This window comes from Sceloporus occidentalis, unplaced genomic scaffold, assembly GCF_023333645.1.
Source record: "Sceloporus occidentalis isolate IW3139 unplaced genomic scaffold, rSceOcc1.0.p SCAF_2, whole genome shotgun sequence".
Lineage (NCBI taxonomy): Eukaryota > Metazoa > Chordata > Lepidosauria > Squamata > Phrynosomatidae > Sceloporus > Sceloporus occidentalis.
Window position 1 is genome coordinate 43,017,080 of NW_028316982.1, and position 24,702 is coordinate 43,041,781.

The following is a 24,702-nucleotide window of genomic DNA, read 5'->3' on the forward strand; positions in this document are numbered from 1 at the left end:
CCACACAAAGATTGTGTGGTCCAAACCATTTTCATGCCACAGCAAACAGGCACCTATGTCCTCCCCTTTTAAAGTGCATGCTTTTGTAGAAGCAAGTGCAGTATACAAAGTATGTGCCAGTTAACATCTCATGTCAGAATGATGATAGTATATGATGGCTGACAATTTATGACATTGGCATTTTGAATCTTGAAAAAATATTAACTGTATAAATAGAACCTGGTAAAACTTAAACAAGTCAGTGTAATAAGTCTAAAATGCTCAGATTCTATTCAGATTTCAAATTATAGACTTAAATATCCAACTTCCATGTTATGAACAAAATTAAACAATGGTGTTTGTTTATTTCTTGTTAAGCAATATGTAAGTTTGAGGGCTATTGTAAATCCGGGATTCTATGATTTCATCTTAGTTTCTGTAGTGTGTGAATACTTGGAAATGTATGACATTTAACAGCCATCTTTTATCAACAATCGTATTTATAAGACAAAAATAAAGATAATTGCTACCAATGGCAAAGGGTAGTTGTCAGAAATAATTTTTCTCCTTCCTTAGAGCCATCATTTGTAAATGGTGGTAAGGAGACATTTACCAAGAGATAGATTATAGAATCTCAGAAGATTTCTAAAAGCCAAGGGATGCAACTGCAAAATTGAGAACCTGTCCTGCATAGTAAAACAATTACAAGACTTATTTATCAGTGATATGGCCTTCTGCAGCCTTTTCCTTCTCCAGACATGGCTATTTTCCCAGATCTTTCCTCTTTCATCCTGAAATGGATGCCAAGATTCAGTTTACCCACAATTCACTGTTTGAACATATAGGGGTGATTCCCAGCAAGATGTTTCATGTTAGCTGTGCAAAAGCTTTAACAGTCTTTCTATAGAGCCTCATCTATCTAGTGTGATTCTTTCTTTGGGAGATTTTTAGCACTGGCAAATATCAAGTGAGAGGAAAATGGGGGGGGGGGGAGTGTGCATGTATGGAACACAAAATATTTGCCATTCTTGCCTTTCTCAGCTTGCCAGAATCCCATCCACTCTATTAGTCACTGCACTCTGCAAAGCACACTCTGCCTTTCCCTTTGCCTTAATGTCAGCCCAGCATTTGGTAACTCCCCCACACCTTCCTTTTCATGCTGAAGGTGGTACAACCTGCAAGCATCTGGTTCGCCTGTTTTCTGCATGATTGCTTCCCTTTTTAGACACCACTGTGCTCTGTCCTACATACTAATTACCGACCTTCACTCCCAAAGAGCTTGATTCTGTGTGGCACATATTCCCATGTAAAACCTAGCATAACCCCATCAAAAACATCTTAATGGACCTAAGAGAGAATCTGTGGTTAAATCAAGCATTGCTATGATCTAGCAAGAGGTTCAGCTCTCTGAATGTAAGGCAAGGTGCATTCAGTGTTGATGAATATCAGTTATGAGAATTCCGTTCCTTAGATTTCTAGGATTTCTGGACAGATTTCCCCCCAGAGTACCAAAAAAATGCATAACTTTTGACAGCATATATGCATAGTAAGGGGAAATGCACAAGGATTTCATGTCTGTGGCAAATGCTTCATTTTTCAATGTCCTTCTGTTTTCTCTCCCACCCACCCCCCTCTGTGTGTGAGCACTGGTACACCTGTGAATGCACTATATACAGTATTTATTTGGAAATTTGTTTATCCCCTCCTGGCTTGCCAGGATCCTTGAATCAGTGTATAATAGATAAAGAGATATAAGGCATTCTTTTAAAACTAATCAATTATTATTGTAAAAACATATTTTAAAAAATGCATACAACAATGAAAAAGGTGAAAACAAACAAACAAACAAATAAAAACCTAAACCTATTTTTTGGGACAAAAGGCCATACAAAAGAGTGCAGTCTTAGCTTCCTGCCAAAAGTTCTTTTTTAATGTTTTAAATGTCCTTTTAATGCTACTTTTAACTCGTGTCTTTAACTTGTACTTTAAAAATCAAACTTAGGCACTGTACAGACGTGTCCTATGGGGTGCTGTCGTTACATGCAAGGGGCGGCACTTCCAGACACAACTCACCCCTCGCACGTGACTAGGGCATCAAAATGATGGCGCCCTGTACATACAGGCACCGCCATTTTGATGTGACGTACGCCTAGCATCTGCACGTCCAGAGCTTTTGTGACACCACAAGTGCGCCATTGGTTTCTAGCAGCATCACAACCGTGCCACAGAAAGAACCCGCTTTTTGCAGGTTCTTTTTATTCCGTGATGGAGCTGCGCGGTTTGTCCGCTGCAGCTCCCTTGTGGAGCAAACAAGGGCAGCGGGAGACCACCCTATTTGGGCGGTCTGTATACCGCCATAGTTTAACTTTTCTATTCAGAGGTTTGTGCCCCCCCCCCCCCCACACTACATTGTTGTTGTTGTTAAGCTGCTTTATGAGGCTTTGAATCCCATGTTGGTAGAAAGATGGGCTATAAATTAAACAAATAGGTAAATAAATAAACAATAAAGAAAGGCTTTCAAATTCTGGTTGGGTTCACATGATAATAGGCAGCCCTTCAGATATTCTAGTCTCAAGACTTTTAGGCTTTGTAGCTCAAAACTACAAACACACACACACACATTTTTGTTTACACAAGCATGCATGTACATCTCATTCAAGATGAGACGGAGCATCTCTAAAAAACACAATTAATAAACACATAGTATACTTTGCCACTGAGCTTCAGCTTATTATTTGTTATACAGCCCTTTATCACAGCACTTCAATGTGATTGGATGAAAAGATAGGTAAATGTACGCCATCAATATTGATGCTTCTAATCTGGCTATTGCTATAGTGTAGCACATCCTTATGTCACAAATATTAGGATACTGATGTTGGGTTTCCTGGAAGCCATAGAGATGTTAGCTGGAATGTAACAGCCTCAGGAACATTTTGTTGACATTCTTGGGCCTGCTCTGATGTTGTGTCTGCTGATGGCAGGAATGTGCTTCTTTTGCTTTCTGTAGGAAAAGGGGTACTGAATTAATTAGATGACCCCATGTTTATTTGATGAAGCATTTCCCCAGACTTGTAAGAGAACTCACTAGATGCCTAATGGTTCATTTCTCCACTGAGAAAAGCGAGAGTGGGAGGGCATGGACCAAGTCTTTTAGAGCATACTATTCCATAGCCAAATTAATAGCTGAATGAGCCCCTCCAAACCAGTGTGGTTCTGTTGTTGTTGTTGTTGTTGTTGTTTGACTCACGGCAACCCCGTAAATGAGACACCTCCAAGACCCCTGTCTTGGACTGGTCTTCTCAGATCCAGCAGGCTCAGGTCCATGGCCTTTCGGATTGAATCTATCCATCTGGTATACAGGCCACCTCTCCTTCTACTGCCCTTCACATTTTCTAGCATTATTGTCTTTTCTAGTGAGTCATGTCTTTTTATGATGTGGCCAAAGTATGACAGCCTTGATTTTAGTCATCTTGGCTTCCAGACACAGTTCAAGCTTAATCCTGTGCTAGGACCTATTTATTTGTCTTTTGTAGTTGTTGGAATGTATGAATAGGAGTCAAAATGCAGGTTCAGGTCCCCAGTGAACTTTGAAACTCACAGGGAAATTTATCACACTTTTTTTCCCCTTGTTATGGGAACTGGAAGGGGACTCTCGGGGCCACGCACGATCTGGAAAAAACAGATTTTATTTCACAGTGAATCATCCTCAAAAGGGCCCCGTTCCGTCCCCTGGCGCCAAGCCGTCCCCATTCAGAGCTGAGGGGCACCATTTTCTTCAGTCAGAAGACTTCCGACCAGAACATTTCATGCTCCTCAGCACTGAATGGGGACGACTTGGCGCCGGGGGATGGAATGGGGCCCTTTTGAGGATAATTTGCTGTGCGATAAAATCTGTTTTTTCCAGGTCACGCACGGCCCCAAGAGTCCCAGTTCCCATAACGGGGGGAAAAGGTGTGTGATAAACTTCAGGGTCTCTTAGGACCAGTTAGTCTGTCTCTCCCTGACCAGTCTTTCCTGAGGTCATTGTCAGGACAAAGTGAGCAGCAAGAAACTGATATAAACTACCTTGAGCTCATTAGCAGAACAGTGGGATGTAAATAACAATAGTAATAATAATAATAATAATAACTGTTGTGTGTGTTTTTTAACAGAATAATGTCCTAAAATACTTCTGAATGTGTGAACACTGGGCAAAAACTGCAAAATCTTCACCACTACACTTTTGTTCCTGACTAGGTTTCCTGTGTATTGGGAAACCCATTTTTTAGCAAGGGAATGAATAATGGTGTATATACTTCCATCGTTATTGTGGGACATGTAGTTAAAAACATCTGGATTCCCTTAAGTTGCCTACCTCAGCTGAACGTTTGTTAACTACAGTAAATCTTATGATACAAATCAGTGTACATATTCCCCTAAAAGGGCTCCCTGTCTTTTATTGCCATGATTAAGAAGGCATGTTTTTGTTTTGCAGGACCTCCTTCTGCTCCTGAAAACCTGATATCCAATGTAAATGAAACATCTGTAAACCTGGAATGGAGCCCTCCTCAGAACAAAGGTGGCCGTGAGGATATTTCCTACAATGTGGTGTGCAAGAGATGTGGAGCCAGTGATCTGAACCGTTGTCGGTCCTGTGGAAGTGGTGTACACTTCAGCCCACAGCAGAATGGCTTGAAAACTACCAGGGTTTCCATTACTGACCTTTTGGCACACACTAACTACACCTTTGAAATTTGGGCAGTGAATGGAGTATCCAAGCAGAATCCAAGCCCAGATCAGGCTGTTTCTGTCACAGTGACAACTAACCAAGCAGGTAAAAACGTACATAATTTTTTTCCTTCTATACCTTCTACTTCATTTGAGACAGCATTATGTTTGCTGTTTTGTGTTAATGAATAACATCTGAGAGAATGAAACATATATTCTGTTATTGTTGTTTATGACTTTCTACAATTACCTGATTAGGACGAAATTGTACTTTAAGATGGTGCAAACCACTCACAACTGTTCCACACTTTTTTCTTTTTCTTTTTGCTTAGAACTGATGCCAAGTACTAGTCTAAAGAATATCAGAAATTATTCCACAATGGAATCACCACTTTTTCCCTAAGGGTATCATATTTTTCTTTGCATAGGAGTCTTAATCCCTGAACCAGTCCTTGAATTGGTTCAGCCATGTGTTCAACCATAAGACAGTTTCTTCTCAGAACCATATAGATGAGAAATAAAATAACTATTGAGAATCAAAGAATATTGATAGATCCACTTGATACTTCCTCAAGATCTAGAATTGCAATTTTGTTTGACATTGAACCTGGACTGCTGAAACAATAGATGGGGATAGTTGGCTGAATTTGTTCAGTAGTTAGTCATCAGGATTTGGTTATGATATTTATGTCTGAGGAAAAAATGCACTTTGAACAATAATCACTTACATTATCTTGAAATTCATACTAGCTTGTAGCCATATGCTATTCATTTATATTCTTATTTTGTCAGAGAACTGTGCTTAACATGCGTATGTGGTGTGGGAGTGAGAGGGATGGAAAGATTTCTTCTCTGCACTTTGCTTTGTAAATTTTAGTCATCAATTAGGTTGATATTGATTATGAAAAATGGTTTCTGCACTAGCGTGTAAGCCTGAAGTAGGCATTGTGATGCCTGTGAGCACACCTCTTCCTGTGTCCATAAAATACCCTTGCTAATACTTGAGGTGGATTTTTTTCTTTTGTAAAAATATTGATTGCTCATTTGGTCCTAACTTTTCTCCCTGTTAATTCCAAATGAAAAGAAAAATGAATTAGAAGTGAAAGACTTCTGCCTATGAATAACTACTCCTTGTCAGAGGCTAGATGGATGTGGAATCATACTTGATATAAGGCAACTGTCTTTATTTTATTTTTTATTGCATCTGTCTCTCTCTCTCTTTCTATCTCTCTACTGAAGTATCAGGGGTGGGAAAGAGGGAAGGATAGAGGAAAATAATGTTGTCAAGAGTATATTTACAGAAATTATAAAAGTGAAAAAGAGTCTCATTCAGTCAGCTCCATTAAATCAGCAACCTTCATTTACTGACTAGAGTATTTGGCATCACCTTTTACTGAAAATATATACAGTACTGACAGTATATTTGTGAGTGATGAGACTCACTTTATTTTCTAGACAATTTTTATCAATTCACTTGGAGCAACATGATTCCACTTGTGAGTTGCTCTTTAGTGCATGCAGTATTGTGTGTCCATGTGATGTGTTTCTTCAGTTTCAGGCAGTGTTAGGGAATATTTAATCAAAAATATGCACATACGTTTGTTCCTAAAATGAATATTTAAGTATGTTGCTATTTTTAGTGAGAGTTGTATCTTTCAATTTATAAATAATATTTTAAATAAGGCTTCATCCAGATACAGTATTATTATTCCACAATGGTGGAATAGGTTCACTTTGATGTGATCCTATTAAAAATGAAATTATGATAAAAATGGATCTTAAGACACTAATTTTACACAAAGAGGTATAGGAAGCAAAGTTGAATTAGGCCCGGGAGAGACTGCTGAGAAATGGTGGCCTGCCAGCGCCCATTTTTTTGTCTGCAGGGATGGCACAGCCCCCAAATGGCACACCATTACTGCAGAGCAAAAAGAACCCGGTATTTCTGGGTTCTTTCTGCAGTGCTGCAGTGACATTGCAAGTGAGGCATTGGCTCAGTCATGACATAAGCGATGCACAGCACCATGCGGATGCCACATGGCACTTACGGTACAATGGCTGTGCACAAGGGTGTCGCCATTGTAACACCGCCACTACATACTAGGGTTAGGGACCATGTGGTTGTCGTGCGGTCCCTAACCCTAGTATTGGCGCTGGTACACCGCTTATTGGTGGTGTGTACCACGCCTTAGTTTCATTCAGAAAACAAGAGCATACTGGTGCTACATTTATAACAAGAAAATAAATTAACTGCTACAATTATTACAATTAATATTAGAACTTCCTAACAGTAAGAGCTGTTTGACAGTGGAACACATTTTTTAGAGGGTAGTGGAGCCTTTTTCTTCAGAGGTTTTTAAACAGAGGCTGGATAGCCATCTGTCGGGAGTGCTTTGATTGTGTATTCCTGCATGGCAAGCAGTTGGACTGTGTAGCCTTTGAGGTCTTTCCAACTTTATGAATCTATGATTTTATTCTGTGTCATCTGAAATGTCTAAACAATGTCAATAAAACAGCTGCACAATAGTGAAAAACGTTAAACAATTTTTGATCTCTTCATTGTTGTGGGAGAATTCTGTGTGTATCTATCTTCCCCTCCACTGCCTGTGGATGAAACTTTTAAATTCTTATGTCTGACTGGGTTGAGACCAGCCTTTTAATTGTATTTTATTTTTTATTTTTAAAAAATCTTGTAAAGACCAAGTTATATTAATAATAGAAAGTAGAAAGAATGGCAGGCTGTTCTCATGTTAGATCAAAAGACTGATTCCAGTGGGAAAGCATATCAAACATTTTGCAAAATATCACGAAGCCTCAGGATGCTCCAGCCTGACCTCTCCATCCCAAAATGGACATACAATGTATGGTGGAACTGTTGGGAATTTTTTTTAAAAAGAATGCTTCCAGTGATTTTTTTTTAAAAAAATCTGTTTTGAGGAGGAGAATAAAGTGTGTGTGTGTGTGTGCACGCACACATTTCACTGTGTTTGCTCACACTCATTTTCTGTGTAAGCATAACAGCATGAGTGGTGTTAGTCTCAAACCTGACAGCACTGTTCATTTTAATCTCCCTGTATCTAATATGTATGGCTACACAATAAAGTAAGACCCTGCGTTTCTCTACTGAAACAAAAGGAGTTCACATGGGAATGGTGCTGTGCGGGGAAAAATATACATCACTCTTTTGATTAAAACTGAAATGGCTCTATCTTTCTTTCTGTTTGGCTTTGTTTTCAATTGCACTGTGCCCTTCTGATTTTTGTGTGATTTGTGTGTGGAGCTGTTTTTTTCTTTCAATTTTTATTATTTTGTTCTTGGTTTTGCAGCTGTGTAAGACTGCTTGGCAATTTCTTAGCCCCTTAAGTTGCCTTCACCTTCACCTTCTCTTAAATCAGCCATCATAGTGACTTGAGTGGGGAAAAAAACTAATTAGGATGGGAAAATCCTATAAATAAATAAACAGGCTATTCTCTCACCATTTCAACTGTAGATATTTTCAGTGTTGCTGCTGTAGTCAGAGGGAGATCTTTATGAAAATATCCAGCTCTGGATGATACGTACATTCTGTCTTTCTTCTTTTGCAGTGTGTATTAGCTGCCTAACTGTCACATATCTCCTTCATTTCAGAGGGACTAAAATCCACAGTGGACTTCTCCCATATGCTTGCTACCCCTCCAATATATAAATAAAAAAATCTTTCTCCTTTTAAAAATTTCCTTCAATTTTAAATCATGTCAGATATATTTTATAATACCAAACAAGTTTGCAATAGACTGCACATAAAATGTTGGGACATTTTTGTCCTTTGTATTCTGTGCCTTTTTAAAAAAAATGTTAAATGTTTTATGCTTTTTGATAAGCTTATTTTGTCATGGCCTTTGGCTAGTACAATAAATGTTAACTTGAACTTGAAATAATAGTGGTGTGGTGATGATGATTTTTCACTTTGGTGGTACCAAATTAAACTGATGTCACAACTGTATTTACTCAAAAATGTCATGAAGAGAGACATGGAGTCACACTTTGATGTGCCGAACTGGAGTATAACAGTCAAAGGGAAAGGGATGTTTTGTTCTATATGTTTTAATGTATTACTAGTAATTAGGATGATTTCCCCAAATCCCAGATATCTCAAACATTGAAAGATTCTATAAGGGAAAAAAATGTTACTCGCTGTTTTAGTACACTGTATTCAACCCCCTCCCCCTTTCAGGGCTTGCTTTTGGATGCTGATTAAAATTCCATGTGCATTGTGCCACAAACCAGAAAAAATGCATATAAAGCTTCTTATGTTCTGCCAGTCTGATTTAGACAGTGCTGTACCGTATGTGTATCAAATGAGGATCCATTGCTATGTCGTGCCCTGAGTCACTTTGTGCTGCTCCCACTGACAATGATGGAAGTTGTGCAGGCAAATCAAAGCGTCAGAATGCCCTTAGCTTGACTCCAGGTATCATAGCTGTTGCTGCAAAGGCCAGCAAAGCTAAGGGTCTGTTCGCCTTTTTCTTTCACTACTGTTTTGCTCTGTGTATTTCTAATTAACTCATTAAACCTCACCCCATGCCCACACATATACACGAAGTGAGAATGGACAGTTATTTTATATTTTTATATAGTTTTGCAGAAAAATAAAATGAATTGATTATCTGGTTCTTCACCTTTTCTGGTTTGTCAGGCAGGCAACTGAGCATATGTCTGCTGCAGCATAGGTTTCATTATTTAGACACTGATGGTCCAAATACCTTGTTATCCAAATTCACTGTGTGACTTCCTTTTCACACCTGTCAGTGTAACCTTCTGTTTTCTTCAATATCTTGGATGCTCAAGCCATGAAATTTATTGATGAAGCTGAATTGCATTTTTAAGATAGAGAAGTGACAACAGCATTTTCTGTCTCCTCACCCAAAGTAGAAAATAGTTTGTTTATTTCTTTATGGGCTGGAAGAACTATTACTCTGTACTGTATGCTTGTTAACTTTGTGTTGCTGAGTGATTGTATGGTTTAGTGTGTGTGTGATGAAATCAGTGACAGGAAGCTAAGTATACTGTTTAGTTCTCAAGGTAGTAAAGTAGTAGAAGCCAAGGTCATTTCTATTTAAGTTTAGGCTGAAATCTAAAGACTGGACCCTGGAGTTCATTATTGTATACTCTCAAACATTCACCTACCAGTTGGAAATTATTTTGCTTGACTAAACTGTAGATATTGTACAGTGTTCAGATCCAAAAACAGCAGAGGCACAATTGCTTGACAAAGATCTTAGTATATTGAAAAAGATCTTTGCAAACATACTTTTCCAAAATAAAGTGCCCGAAGTAAGTACAGGAAGATAAACTTCTTAATCTTCTGACTTGGCACCTGAGGAATGACATAGAAACTACCATATATTGTGTCTTTCATGCATCACTGTTGTAGGATCATGTGGGAGTATTCCATGAAATGTTTCTTTTCATGATATTGCTACCACTCCTGGAAAGTGAGTCCTTACAACAGTAGTTCCCCAGTTTGATTCCACAGATGTTGGACTTCAGTTCCTAGAAACCCCAGCTTGGATGTATTGAGGGATATCTTGTGACCCAAGCTTGGGAACATCTAGACCAATGTTCCCCAACTTTTGGTCCTTCAGATGTTTTGGACTTCAGTTCCCATAATTGCTGATTGTTGGCCAAGTTTCCAGGGGCTTCTGGGATCTGAAGTCCAAAACAAATGGAGGACCAAAGGTTGGTAACCACTGATCCAAAATAAGAAATAGAGACCAAGTTTGGGAATTACTGTCTTGAAGATTTGGAAATGGGCTATACTGTGGATTCTTACCATATGATTTTAGAATTCTGGTGGTCAGGGGTTATCCCTCACATTCTTGACAGTGTCTGGGTGGCCAAAGAAGTCAGAATAATGTCAAACCCTGTGTGTACTGGTACTTGATGTAGTGAGCAAGAACAAATGTGGTGGCTCTCCAGATCATTTAAGAAGTGATTTTTTTCTGTTGTTTGAACATGCAAAATTTAAGGCTTTTTTAAAAATTGAATTTTACAGCAGACTCATTATTCTGTGACTGAAAAGTGGGCTTCATCAGTCCTATTCATCTATTTTGGTTTCTATCCCAGCCCTTCTCAAATGTGTAATGGGAAGAACACTTTTCAGCCACTGAAGTTCTTTATAACGAGAGCAGTGAAGGAAAGGTGCTACAATGATCTTTCTTTAGGGTGCAGCAGGGATCTTTGTTGTTTTTTGTTTGTTTGTTAATTTGATTTTTGGAATAAAAATGCCTTATAATAATTAAATTGCATCTTACTCTTTTCAGTCTTATGTTTTTGTGGAATGATTAAATATCCAGGGTTGTGTTGTTGTTATTATTATTATTATTATTATTATTCCATAAATATGAATACATATAAGGCATATAATACAAAACAGAAGATGCTAAAGGGGAAACAAAAAGAGAGATAAGATGGAGAATATGTTTTTGTAATATCTGGATTCAACAAGTAAGAATATTTTGAGCAGGAAATAGTTGACTTGAAAAACAGTTAACATTGTTTTTATTGAAACTGAAATTATTTTATGCCCCCTGCACTCTGTTCACTCAATGACAGGCCAATGTCAAGTAGAAAGTATCAAAAGTCCTTCAATGAAGTATTTCACCTCTTACATTAATCAACCTCTTGGGAAAAGGTGTTTCACAATTGTGAGGTAGTCGCCAAAGGATATATGTCCATGAGCTTTTGATGTTCAACGTTAGCACAGGGATCATTTGGCCAAAACAGAACAAAGGACAGAGTATGTTTCTATCCTTTGATTGGAATCTTAACCTCATCAAGGTATAGAAAGCAGTTAGTCATTTGGCTGAATGAGAACTTTGCACAGGAGCCACGGAGAAAGGAAAGGAAGATTGATTGTTCTGCACCTTGATCAACAAAGATAAGAAGAATTGTTGGCAAGAGACAAGCCTGAGATGTGTAACACAGGCACTTGACACAGCAGGCTGTATGCCAAAGAAATGGAAGGGAGGGAGGATTTTAAGCATGTGAGTCCATTGTATACATGAGAGTGGGATTCATAATATTTAAATATTTGGAAGAAATAATGTAGTCAGTAATGAAATTATGTCTGTGTCTAAACCCACATTTTGAACAAAGTCCAGTCCCACTCTACTTATTTTAGAATAAACATGTTTTAAAAAATTACAATTGCTTTTCTGGAAAGCAGGCATAATAAGAATAACAATCATTCTATCACTTTCTACCTGAGAATTTTAGCTTTTGTTCTTTTGCTGTCAGGATGATTCATAGTATGTTGTGCCTCCACAAAGCATTTTAAAAGCTAAGAATTTCTGGGAAACAACAGAACTTTGAAGTATAAATGTGGTAGGAGATCCAGAAAGTAAGGAAAAAAAATAACAATCATCGCATTGGATTGTCCTGAAACATTACAGAAATGAAGGGTTAGCTAAAAGATGCCTTTCATTTGTCCATCACATGGGTTTGGGAAGAGAATGCTCAAGGACCTCAAAGATAAACAGCTCTGATCAATTGTGAATTCCTTCCCATGGGCATGTAATTACATCTCTAGAAAGAGGGTGGTGTGGTAGAAAATATCTGCTGTGAGTGCTTTTTTCCTTTTGGCAACCAATCTGGTCCATGTGCATTAGACGTGCGATTAAGAATGTATCTACATGCAGCCAACAGAAAACAAAACAAAATATGAGAAATCTGTTATTGGGAGGGGCTAAATTTATTATTTTAAAGTGATTGCATTTTTTACAGAGAGAACTAATATAAACAACTGCCCATTTCTTGGCATGGCACTTGTACCACCCATTTCCATGAATTTGTATTCAATAAGAGGGTAAGATTCTCTCTTGGCAAGGCAAAGAAGAGGTTTTTAAAAACCCTTAGTAAATCACCCAACATCAGGGTTCAGTGAACAACACAGGGAAAGGTAGCTGGCTTGGTAGTGACATGAGGTAATTTAAATACAAATTTGGCCATATTTTGATATTGATCCAACAATTTTCTGTCGGAAATTGAATCCAAAGCAAAGTGGATAATATTATTTTACAAATTTTCAAAGCACCAATTCTTCCTCTTGCCTGTATATATTTCTTCTTTTGGGAAAGTAGTGCTATGAGGGACTACATGACCCTGATACTAGCATTGCATCCAAGATCAGGAAATAGTTCTGATTGTTTGACTTTGGTGTATTTTATATCTTCACCTTTGGGCAGCTGTCTGTGATCTCCCCAGACCTAATTGATAATCACCTTCTGAAGGGTATGTGGGGGCCAGACAGATTCCTAGTTCCTTTTCCAGTCTAGACCAGGAGTTTCTCAGCAGCACTTCCACCTTATTCTTCTCAGTTCCCTGACATAGGGGCAGGCAGTTATATTTTCTATCTGTCTCCCCGACTGAGTAAAATTAATTGTTATCTCCTGAGAGCAGCCAGAAAGACACCGGAGTCCAGTCTGCAGTTAAGCAACAATAAAAGGATTCAGAGAACTTTATCAAAGCTTCTATTAACCCCCTGCTGGTGTCCTCAAAATAGGATTTTTTTCTCCAATAGTGAGAGCACAAAAGCTATGCTACACAACTGCCCCTGTGTGTCCATTCAGAGGGTTTAAATCTGCAGAGTTACTAATTAAAATGCCATGCAGCGTAGCACAAATAAACATAGCCTTCTTCTAAGTCCCTGGATTGGTCCACTGACTCATGATTCAAGAAATAGGGTAGGAAGCTGACCTGATTATTTCCATGGATGAGAATGCTAGCACAGACTCCCTTTCCTGTATAGAATTGTTAAACTTTAGTTCCAAAAGGAAAGGGGAGGGGAGGTACTGTCAGATACATTCATATGTGAGAGGGTGATGAGACCAACAAGCTCTTTGTTTAAAATCTGTCTCTCAAGAAGAGACCAGTCGTTGCGGTACTCTTTCCAGGAGAAATCTTCTTGAACAGAGCACAGTTTGCCCTGGCTGAACATTTGGAGAATCAATCCTTGTTGTCTGTTCACACAGGTCTGCGTTGGCTCACAAATAGAGCTGTAGCATGCCTATTGCAGTCTGTAATCAAAGTGGCAATGTTTCAAGTGACATTGTAATTCTGAGCTTTCCAGTGAACACCACTCCCTCCATTGAGATTTGTCACATCAGATTTAGCATTATGTGTGAACTTGTGTGTGGAGACTGTGTGTATGTGTGTGTGTGTGTTTATTAAAAATATTGTGCTGCTGGTGATACTTTGATGTTATTATTTTTTCCTTAATTGTCTTCTTTTTTTCTTGTTTGGTATAAGGAGCACTCCAGCAGGGCATCCTCTGTCCAAGCAAATCATGCAAATGTATGGCTGCTCTCTGCATGCACTTGAAAGATTTCATGCCGTCTATTTAGATTAATGTAAGCTGCCTTCATTACTAAATTCAAGCACTAGCATTCTTCTAGGTCTCTGATTTAGTAGCCTCCTTGGTCATCAGAACACTTGGTTTCAGAGCTCTTGTAAAAGACGAGGGATCTCTTAATCACTATCAGAGATTTATGATGTTTTTATATCTCTCACTTGAAATATGTCTGGAGAGGAAAAAATAGCAAACTGGGCCATATGTACATATTTCATACCTTTTAATAATAATATAATAATAAATTTTATTTCTACCCCGCCCTTCCATAGATATGATCAGGGCGGCTTACAAAATTTAAGGGTTCATTTGTTCACAATATTCCATATGGAAAAGTCTGCCATGTTTGTGTGCATGTACACACACACTTTGGCGGGATACATACCGCCATTTAGTACGTATAGAATACGTACTAGGGTTAAGAAGGGGCGGTGCTTCCGCACCCCCCTAACCCTAGTACGTATTCTATACGTACAAGAAGGCGGCGCCCCTTCCACATGGGCGCCGCCATCTTGACGTATTGGACGCTGAGCGTCCGTACGTGTCGCGGGCGTTGTGACACAACGCGACACAAGAAGAAGCTCCATTTTGGAGCTTCTTTTTCGCTCCGCGCGGGAGTCGCACCGTATGGAGGCTCCGGCTCCCCCGCAGACTAACCGGCGGCGGCGGTTTGTATCCCGCCTTTGTCTACTTTGCTTTTGTTGTTTACTTGGATATAAGATGTTTCACCACTGACTGTTGTTTTCAGGGGCAATTTTAGCAGGCTTAGAGGGACAAAGCATGTTGTGCTACAATTGGTGGGGAGGCTATATTTTTTGTAATTGATACCTTTCTTTTGTAATTTGCTTTGATTTCGCAAGGAAAAAGTGGAATATAAATAAATCATTTATTTATTATTTATTTATTATTTAAATACCCTTGAGAATTTTATACTGAATTTTCTTGATCTTGTCCATTCAACAGGAAACTTCATGTCTGTTTCAGAATGTCTCATTGATTAACTTTGTAAAAAGAAACAGCAGAGAAAGAAGTAATTCTCAAGAAGCCTGAAATTTAAGTAGAATGTTTTCATAGGTGTCATTTTAACCTACTGTGGGTAAATATATATGACCACATTTACAAGATAATTACGTCACCTTTGATCCCATTTTTGGAGAAAGGCACGATATAAGTGCAATCAATCAATCAATCAATCTGTAGAATGTGCAAAGCAACAGAATCTTATGTCCACAACTTATGATAAAATTGTGCCTTTATTTATGATGTATGGTTTGTATATTGCATGCTCATTTTAAGAAGCTTATGAAATGATGTGCTTTCAGTTGTCAGAAACCTGGACCAGAATTAATAATAATAATAATAATAATACGTTTTATTTATAGACCGCTATTCCGCAATGATCATAGCGGTGTACAGTGAAGATTGAATACAATACAAATACAATGTTACAATTAAAGCAGGGAGAAGTCTCGTCCTTCAGACAGTCCCTGATGTTGCTGGGTCTGCCTGATGGCTCCCTCTGAGGCCAAGATGACAGTTGAGGAGGGAGGGGCCTCTTCCTTCAGACAGTCCCTGATGTTGCTGGGTCTGCCTGATGGCTCCCTCTGAGGCCAAGATGACAGTTGAGGAGGGAGGGGCCTCTTCCTTCAGGCAGTCCCTGATGTTGCTGGTCTGCCTGATGGCTCCCTCTGAGGCCGAGATGACAGTTGAGGAGGGAGGGGCCTCTTCCTTCAGGCAGTCCAAGATGTTGCTGGGTCTGCCTGATGGCTCCCTCTGAGGCCGAGATGACAGTTGAGGAGGGAGGGGCCTCTTCCTTCAGGCAGTCCAAGATGTTGCTGGGTCTGCCTGATGGCTCCCTCTGAGGCCGAGATGACAGTTGAGGAGGGAGGGGCCTCTTCCTTCAGGCAGTCCCTGATGTTGCTGGTCTGCCTGATGGCTCCCTCTGAGGCCGAGATGACAGTTGAGGAGGGAGGGGCCTCTTCCTTCAGGCAGTCCCTGATGTTGCTGGTCTGCCTGATGGCTCCCTCTGAGGCCGAGATGACAGTTGAGGAGGGAGGGGCCTCTTCCTTCAGGCAGTCCAGGATGTTGCTGGGTCTGCCTGATGGCTCCCTCTGAGGCCGAGATGACAGTTGAGGAGGGAGGGGCCTCTTCCTTCAGGCAGTCCCCGATGTTGCTGGGTCTGCCTGATGGCTCCCTCTGAGGCCGAGATGACAGTTGAGGAGGGAGGGGCCTCTTCCTTCAGGCAGTCCAAGATGTTGCTGGGTCTGCCTGATGACTCCCTCTCATAATTAAGGCCGTTTCATGTTGGCTCACACTTCACAAGGACAGGAAATTAGAAGCTGAAGACTTCACAGAATTGCCCCATGATTAGTAATGATGGTGTGCATTAGTTGGGGGAGAAGGGAGAGCCAGAAACTGTGTTGGTTTACAACTTAATTCCCATTCATCTCCCCATCACTTTGGTCTTTCTGCCGAAATCCTGAGCCTACTTAAAATTCTATGGTCTGGGCGGATTTTTTTGGCAGGTGTCAGTGGGGTGGTGAAGTTGCTGTTAGATTTATTTAACACTTGAAAGAAGCTATCCAAGATGCTTAAACTATTTTTGAAGTAAAGCTCAGTATCTGGCACAACCCCTTAATGTTCAGACTAAAACCTGGAGCAGATGCATTGCCCCACTGACCTTGGAGCTACCAGCTGCAACTGGGTTAAACAATGGATTTCCTGGCTCCCACTGAAAATGGACATTTCACATCTGTTGTTTGATAAATGTAATCAAAGAGGGTGCCAGTCTAGGCCCTAGAAGTAAGGACTTTTAGAGTTTTGGTGGAGCTACAAAGAAGTTTGTTTCTTTTGTCTCCCATAGATATGACTCCCAATATTTGAAAAACAAGGAAGGGCTGCTATGGGAGAAGGTAGTTTCCAGTGTGTCATAGACCTATATAATTTAGACTTTTAAAGACCCATCATCAACACTGAGCTATGCCTGGAAACAAATTGACAATGTGTGCAGATCTTGCAAGAACAGAGCTGGTGTTATTTTGTAAGCAAACACCCACCAGAATTCTCATTTCTGCATACTGGATAAGTAGTACGTAATTGAAGAGTCTTAGAGGAAAGCCCAGTGTGGAGCATACTGTAGTACTCTTGTTGAAATGTAAATAATGCATGGATCACCATGGGTATGTCTAATTTGCAGAGAAGCGCTATGTTTTAAAAGATCAAAACAGTCATTGGAGATAACTATGCTGGTCCGTGGACAAATAAAACACCAGAGGCCCAAAACATGTGGGCCAAATAAAGTGCTTTCCAGGTGCTTTGGGACTTTGTCGTTCAAATAACGCACACCAAACTGCCCAAAAGTAGCTCTGAGGCCACCTAAGATGGCCTGAAGCTGGCCCAAAAAGGAGCAACAAAAAGCTGCACCTGCTGGTCCATTTGGGACCACAGCAGCATCTGGTATTGGGACCGCAGTATCTGGTTGCTGTAGTCCCAGAGTGATCAGGGCCAAAGTGGCTCTGGCCACTCCTTTTGCCCCGTCTGCATCATCCCAGAGTTAACCATCAGGTAATGCCTTTATTAGGACCAACTAAAGTGCTTCAAAGCATACAAGTTTTTGATGTCTTCTGAAATTTTCATCAGGCTAAGTAGAATGAGGAGAGAGAGAGAGAGAGAGATGGGCCCGTAAAAAGAAAGGTCTAAAATTTTAGCCAGACATTGTGGCTGTGAGGTTTGTAATTTGGAACCAAATTACATGGATTTCTAAATTGGCATAGATAACGTAAACAGAAAGATTAATTTGAAGTGTTACATACACACACACACACACACATACACACACACACACACTTAAAATAATCAGTTGAAGTCACATTATCAATATTGCTTCTACTGGTTTGAGGGAGTGGAATTCTCAGTGCAACGTACTGTATTTTACAGTACTCTTCAAGATATATATTTTAGCACCATGTTGTCATTTCTCTTTTTGCTGCTGTATTAGGTTGAAAGTTTGAAAGGATACAGTTATTCAAACAATGTGGTAAAGAAGAACCCAGAGAAGCCCTCTGAAGGTTGAATTGGACAAAAAGAAATATAGCTTCAGTGGCAATGGAAGACATGTGATTTTTCGCTTCAGCCAAAGAGCATTTGTTAAGAGTGATGAGTAGCAAATGCCTTAAACTGCGAGGCTCCGCAGGGTAGGCATTGTCTCGCATGTTTTGAGTCAAATACAGTCTGATCTTTACCCACTGCTGTAAATTGCTCACTTAATCTACTTGCTTTCCCATGTCACCAGCTTCCTCTAGGCATAAAAAAAGGATAAAATTTGTGGACATATCTGTTGCAAAACAAAATGATACAGGACTTATAAATCAGGAGAGCTGTTAGAAGAGCACAAACATGTAGTTAGTGCATTTTATTGGAAAGAAGAAAAAAACATTTTAGAGCACTTGAAGCATTGCATCTATTCAGAAAAGCATTTGTTTTGTATCCTATTGCATATTTTTCTATCCCACTTTATCCTACACAGGTACGATACTCTTTTGTGAGAAGACATTCTTTCTGAACTCCCTAGTTTCCAGAATATGGGGGCCAGCACAGATGAAGGATCATCTGTGGAGATGAAGCCTCCAGCTAGTATATATAACCCCTAATCTATATAACCATCACAAGGTCCATTGACTCAAAACCACCTAGATTGTTCCAAGAAATAGATGTAGCCTTTTTCAGCCTAATGCCCTCCCAAAGTACTGGAAGGCAAACCTATCATGGGATTTTCTTAGCAATATTTGTTCAGAGAAGATTTGCTATTGACTTCTTCAGAGGTATTTTTCAAGGTTTCTGTGGATTTCCATGGTGAAGACAAGAGTCAAATCCTGGGGCCCATTCCCATTTACCTTATAAATTGTGTTCTGATCCAAAGTGGTGAATCAGTTCAGTTTGTGACCTCATTCACACTACTCTGTGCCAATTCATCAATTTGGATCAGTGGCCAGCATTGCAAGAGGAACGACAGGCACCGGGCAGGTGGGTAAGAATGTCCCCGGCCTTCTTACGTCATTGGCTTCTGCCTCTCCATCCTCGGGCAGGAAGGTAAGAAGGTCCGGCATGCTTTCTGCGCCGCTGGGCAGGGAGCCTTCCAGTCCTGTTTCCGGCCTGCTTGTTCCCGCCTTCTCCTTCGTGCAGCTTCCTGAAGAGCGTATGGGTAGTAGAACTGTAATGGGAAGTGATGATCAGAAGTGCAATAGGAAACAAAGTAAGAAAGACTGATTATAAAGGAAGAAAATCTGCCATCTGCATGAGGGAGCAGATGAAAAGGCAGTGTAGAGAACTGAAATAAGGTCATATTCCAAGCAATGAGACAGGAGAATCATTTTGGCAGTGGAATTTAAGGCCAAGGTAAAAAGACTTAAGATTAGTCTTGATGGACATTTCCTTTACTCTAGGAAAAGAAAAGTGGGGAGAGAAAGAAAGAAAAAGGGAGAGAGCACAGAGACCTAAATCTAGTTGTTAGTCCCAACTAGAGAATCTTTAACCAGCTTCAAAACGGAGCTGAAGACCATCCTGTTCAGAGAAGCGTTCCCAGGCATTGCATAATTGTCACTTGCTATTTGATGTTATTTTGTTGTCTGTTTTATTGAATCACTTCCTGTATTGCTATGTATTTTATATGTATTATCCTACTAGAGAGGCCCCCTCCCCACCATCTTTCCCTTCTCCTTTTGTGTCATGTCTTTTTAGATTGTAAGCCCGAGGGCAGGGAACCGTCCAATTAAAAAGATTGTATGTACAGTGCTGTGTAAATTTACAGCGCTTTATAAATAAAGCTTAATAATAATAATAATAATAATAATATAACTGAATGAATGGAACTTAACTAAAAGTTTACTTAGGCAGGCTTAAATCCAATTGCTAATCTCAACTAGAGTACACTGACAAACAGTGTAACCAAAGATATGCCTGCTCTATTCTGTTATGAATACACAGACATCTTGCAATTACTGAAATTGACTTTTGCGGTCTCATGACCTTACTGCAAGAGAAATCAAGTATCCAAAGAACCAAAGATAAGGGGCAGAAATAGTGGGTGATGGAGGAGTTGAGCTATGCCAGATCCAAACCTCCTCAGAGGACAAATCCTTTACTAAATCCTTAAATAATTTTCAATGCTTCTAGGCTTACAGAGGTTTGGATTCAGCACAGCTTTAACTTTTAACTGAACTACTGTTATCAGCCATATTGGTGGGTTAGAACTGCACTCAAAATCATCGGCTGAACTGCTAGGTCAATATATATGTACATTTCATTGCAGAAATAAAACAGGTTGAGCCACTTTAACTGTCATTACTCTATCCTGTGGAATCCTGAGATTTGTAGATTGGTGGGATACTCAGCCGGATCTGTTAGAGAGTTCTGATACCTCACCAACCTACAAATTCCAGGATTCTGTAAGATAGTCATGGCAGTTAAGGTGGCATCAAACTACGTTATGTCTGCAGTGTGGCTACACCCTTAGTGAATGTCCTCTTCTAATTGAGACTAACAACTGGATGTAAGGCCATTTCCCATTGGTTCAGTGAATGTACTTCAGTTGGGACTAAAAATTAGATTTATCCTAAAGCCAGAAGCAGATGTTTAACCAAGGGAGCAAAGAAGAAGAATTGGATTCTTCTAAAATATCCAGATGTATTTTCCTTATTTTGTCTCTACTGACTCTTTTTGCTAATGTATCTACATGTATATTCCTGATTATATTTACAGACTTTTTTTCCATGGTAGAAGCAATCTTTAATTTCTTTAATAGAGTTACATCATTTTAATTGTAAGAGTAATTACTGTTTTACCCTTGCCCCAAACTATTTTAAAATGTTTGAGTCTTGATACTGTAAAGAGAAGGAGAATGACAAAATTACTATTAAATAAAACACTTGGAATTAGGCTCTCCAAAGTATCTTAACACGAGACTTAAATGAGAGAACATAAACCAGCAGTTTAATATTTAATTTTTAAAAGCATTTCACTCCCATTTTCATCCAACAACGCTCCCAGAGCAATTTGCATTAGGTCAATAAAATAATAGCCTGTTCTTACTGTCTTAATTATATGTTGTTTCAAGAAGTAACAAAGAATGTGAGTTTTTTAAAATAAATAGTGCCTTTAAATAATTGTGTTTAATAAGATAAAACTGGAAAAAAGGGGAAAGAAACTTGCAAAAATAGAGAAACAATCTGCAAAATTAACTATTTATTTACTGATTTTAATAGGCCAAGGTCTCATCCTAATCATAATAATAACAGAGGCTGATTTAGAGCAAAACAAAAGAACCAAACACCCTGTTCAGTTGAAGCATGTATACATGCTGAGGTGCTAAGAAAGCATTTTAACACCGTGTATATGTGTCTTCAAGTCACCTATTGACTTATGGTGACCCCATGAATTTCATAGGGTTTTCATAAGGAAGGACTATCAGAGGTGGTTTAGCCAGTTCTGTCCTCAGACATATAATCTAAAGCACCTCCAGGTACTAACCAGGACTTAGTACAGTACCAAGTACTATCCTGCTTAGTATCCAAGATCAGAAAGAATCTGGTTACTTCAGGGTATTTAGTCCTTTATTTTCACAGTACCTAGGGTTTTTAAAAAGCAGGTTATATGGTGAAGTGCTCTTATGTGTGACCAAGACAGAAGAGGAATGAGCAATGTTGTCAGTAGTACCATTGTTGCCATACTACCTATATAAAATAGCAGAGCATGAGAAGGAGATGCTACAGTGGCAAAAGGGAGAATGTGTCCACTAGTGAGATTGAAATTCTTTATTACGGTCAAAGACCAGCATAAATATAAAATATTACATAGAAAAATAAAATAATACACTAGGGAAGCATTTGCCCAAGACCCCTTCAACCCTGGTGGTGCAGTGGAATGTGGATACAGATGCAAATAGATCAAAGGCAGGGTCCTACAGCATGCATGACCTCTGAGTCAGATAAATAGTTAGCCCTACTCTTTCTTATCCATGTATACATGCTGCACTCAGATCACGTGTGAACGAGGATGAGATATTTGTGGACAATAGCCAAAAGTAATTTCTTGAAAGCTGTTTGTTGTTTATTTGGGCTGGGTTTGTTTCAACATGCTGAAACAATGACTGTAGTCCATATGCTACAGGTGCGTTAGTGCAATAGGCATAGTCAAGAAACAAAACTATAGCTGATAATAGTAGGTTAGTTAAAACTGTGCTGAATCCAAACCTCTGTCAGCCTAGAAGTGGTGGAAATTATTTAAGTGTTTCTACTACTTTTCTTAATTGTTACAAATTCATACCCATGACATCCTTAATGGAGTCTATCCATCTAGCATGTGATCTTCCTCTCTTTTTCCTTCCCCCCACCTTCACTAGCTTTATGATCCTTTCTAATGAGTTGTGTTTTCTCATGACATAACCAAAGCATGAGAGTCTCAGTTTAATCATCTTTGCTTCCAGGGAGATCTGAGGCCTGCTTTATTGTAAGACCTATTAGCTTGGGGCTATACTGACCAGCACTTTGTCTCAGTGTGAGGGTGGGGATGAGGGCTGAGCATCTGCATGCTCCAAACCTTTACGCCACTGCCCAGGTAGCATTTTGGTGCACCCTTCTAGACAGCATGCACGATAATGACATGCCTCCAGCACAGCACCCAAATGGTGCAGTGCTGAAGGGGCATCATAATGCTGCACCACAGCACTTATGATGTCTCTTCCAGGAGGCAAATAAAGAGCCGCTTGGGATGGCTTCTTTTTGCTCCCTCCGGAGGCTGCAGCGTGCAGTTGCTGCAGCCCCAATCCAGGGCAAAAGGGGGGAGGCGTCCCACCATCCGTCTGTACAGTTCCTTTGTCTTTTTTGCTGTCTATGGTATCCTCAGCACTCTTCTCCAGCATCACATCTCAAATTAATTTATTTTCTTTTTCTCCATTTTCTTAATTGTCCAGCCTTCATACCAAAATATCTGATTGGCAGCTTTCCTTATTCCTGCATTTACATTTATAATAGCAAGAAATTCTGTATGTATGTATGTATGTATGTATGTTTAAAGCACAAAAGCTGACATCAAAGGTGAGTACTGCCAAGCAAACTGAAATAATGTAGCGCCTGTAATTTGAACTGGTGCTGGCTCCCTAAAGTAGGACTTTAATTCTATGCTTTCACATTTCAAGGCTCAAAGACCCTTCTCAACTTTCTGACACTGCTTTCAACTGACCTGCTTTTATTTTTACAACTACGCAGTGTGTGAATAAAGTTCTCTCCACTGTCTGTGTTTCATGTGGCTTATAATTTGCTGCTGCAAAAAAGTACAGGTTTCAGATGAAGGAGAATGGACTGTATTCAATTACGGAGCCACTTTCAGGTAGGAAGATGTGGGTGGTAAACTGAAGAGATTTCAGCAGTGTTGCTTTCCCTCCTACCTTAGCACTCAGGTGACTTTTTTTTTACCCTTTATGGTCATCTCTGAAGTGAAATACAGGTTTGCAGTTCACTGGCAGCTTATGAAATGACTTTGCAACTAGGTCTTGTCTATCAGCTTTCATGTTGAATAAAAATATACATAGTTTTTAGTCTTCATAACAGAATACTTAAATTAACATGATCAAAACACTCAATGACTTGTGCTACAAGTGAGAAGGCTAATTTTGCCAGTTCTAGGGGCTGAAATTGGAATATAATCAAGCCACCAACCATCCTTGTTACGGTCATACACAAACCATTAAGTTGGCATTTAGTTTTGTGTCATTTTCTCCCTTATTGCATTAATTTGTCCCCATTGGAGGTAAGATTCAGTAACTTCTTGGAAAATGCTTACTTTAGTTATGATTTAAAAGTGGATTTTGATTAGTAAGAGCCATAAGGTAAAAACTTAAGAGCTTCCTATATGGCACTTGTTACAGTGTGAAATAAGAAGACTCCTTAGTATCCTAAGCCATGGTTAAGCACATTACTAATTTATCATCCTTTTTCACCAAACTAAAAGCCACAAAGGAACAGTAATCTTGGGCCATTTGGTCAGTGCATTAAACATTACACCACATACTATGGCCACATACTATGAAGCCTAAAAGAGAAACATATGTTGTTGCACTATAACTTTCATTATCTTTTGGTAAAGTTGGTTGAGGTTGGCAGTCCAACAACATTTTGAGGGTTACATATTCACCACCATTGTTGCAGGGGTCTGAAAAAATCTCTTGTATGGCTTGTATCTCTTGTATGGCTTTTAGTAATTCAGACCTATCTTTGTAGCAGTTGCTTCAGACACAGCAACCAGCAAATATATTTCAACCATCCAGAGGTCTGGAAACGATGACTTATGTGGAGTGACTTAGGGAGCTGGGTATGTTTAGCCTTAGGAAGAGAAGGTTAAGGGATGATATACTTAAATATTTGAAGGGATATCATATTCTGGCTGGAGCAAGCTTGATTTCTGCTGCTCCAGAAACTTTGTGGTAAAGTAGATGGCCATTAAAGAGCGGCCTCCAGCTATGATCATGCTGGAACTGCAATGATTGCACGGCCCACTCACAAAGTGGGCCACCACCACAGTCCCAAGCCATGCTAACTGGGAAGAGATCCAAATTGACTCCATTTTGGGCCGCT

General features: G+C 39.6%; 1 protein-coding gene across 2 annotated transcripts in view; it reads left to right on the top strand.

Annotated features, from left to right (window-relative positions):
• The window catches only part of EPHA4 (EPH receptor A4), a 190,617-nt gene that overhangs the window by 106,856 nt on the left and 59,059 nt on the right, over positions 1 to 24,702 (top strand). For both annotated transcript variants that reach the window (XM_089509243.1, XM_089509244.1), the window contains exon 5: positions 4,457 to 4,795. In XM_089509243.1, the coding sequence (XP_089365369.1) occupies positions 4,457 to 4,795 (339 nt within the window). The remainder of the gene's footprint in view (positions 1 to 4,456; positions 4,796 to 24,702) is intronic.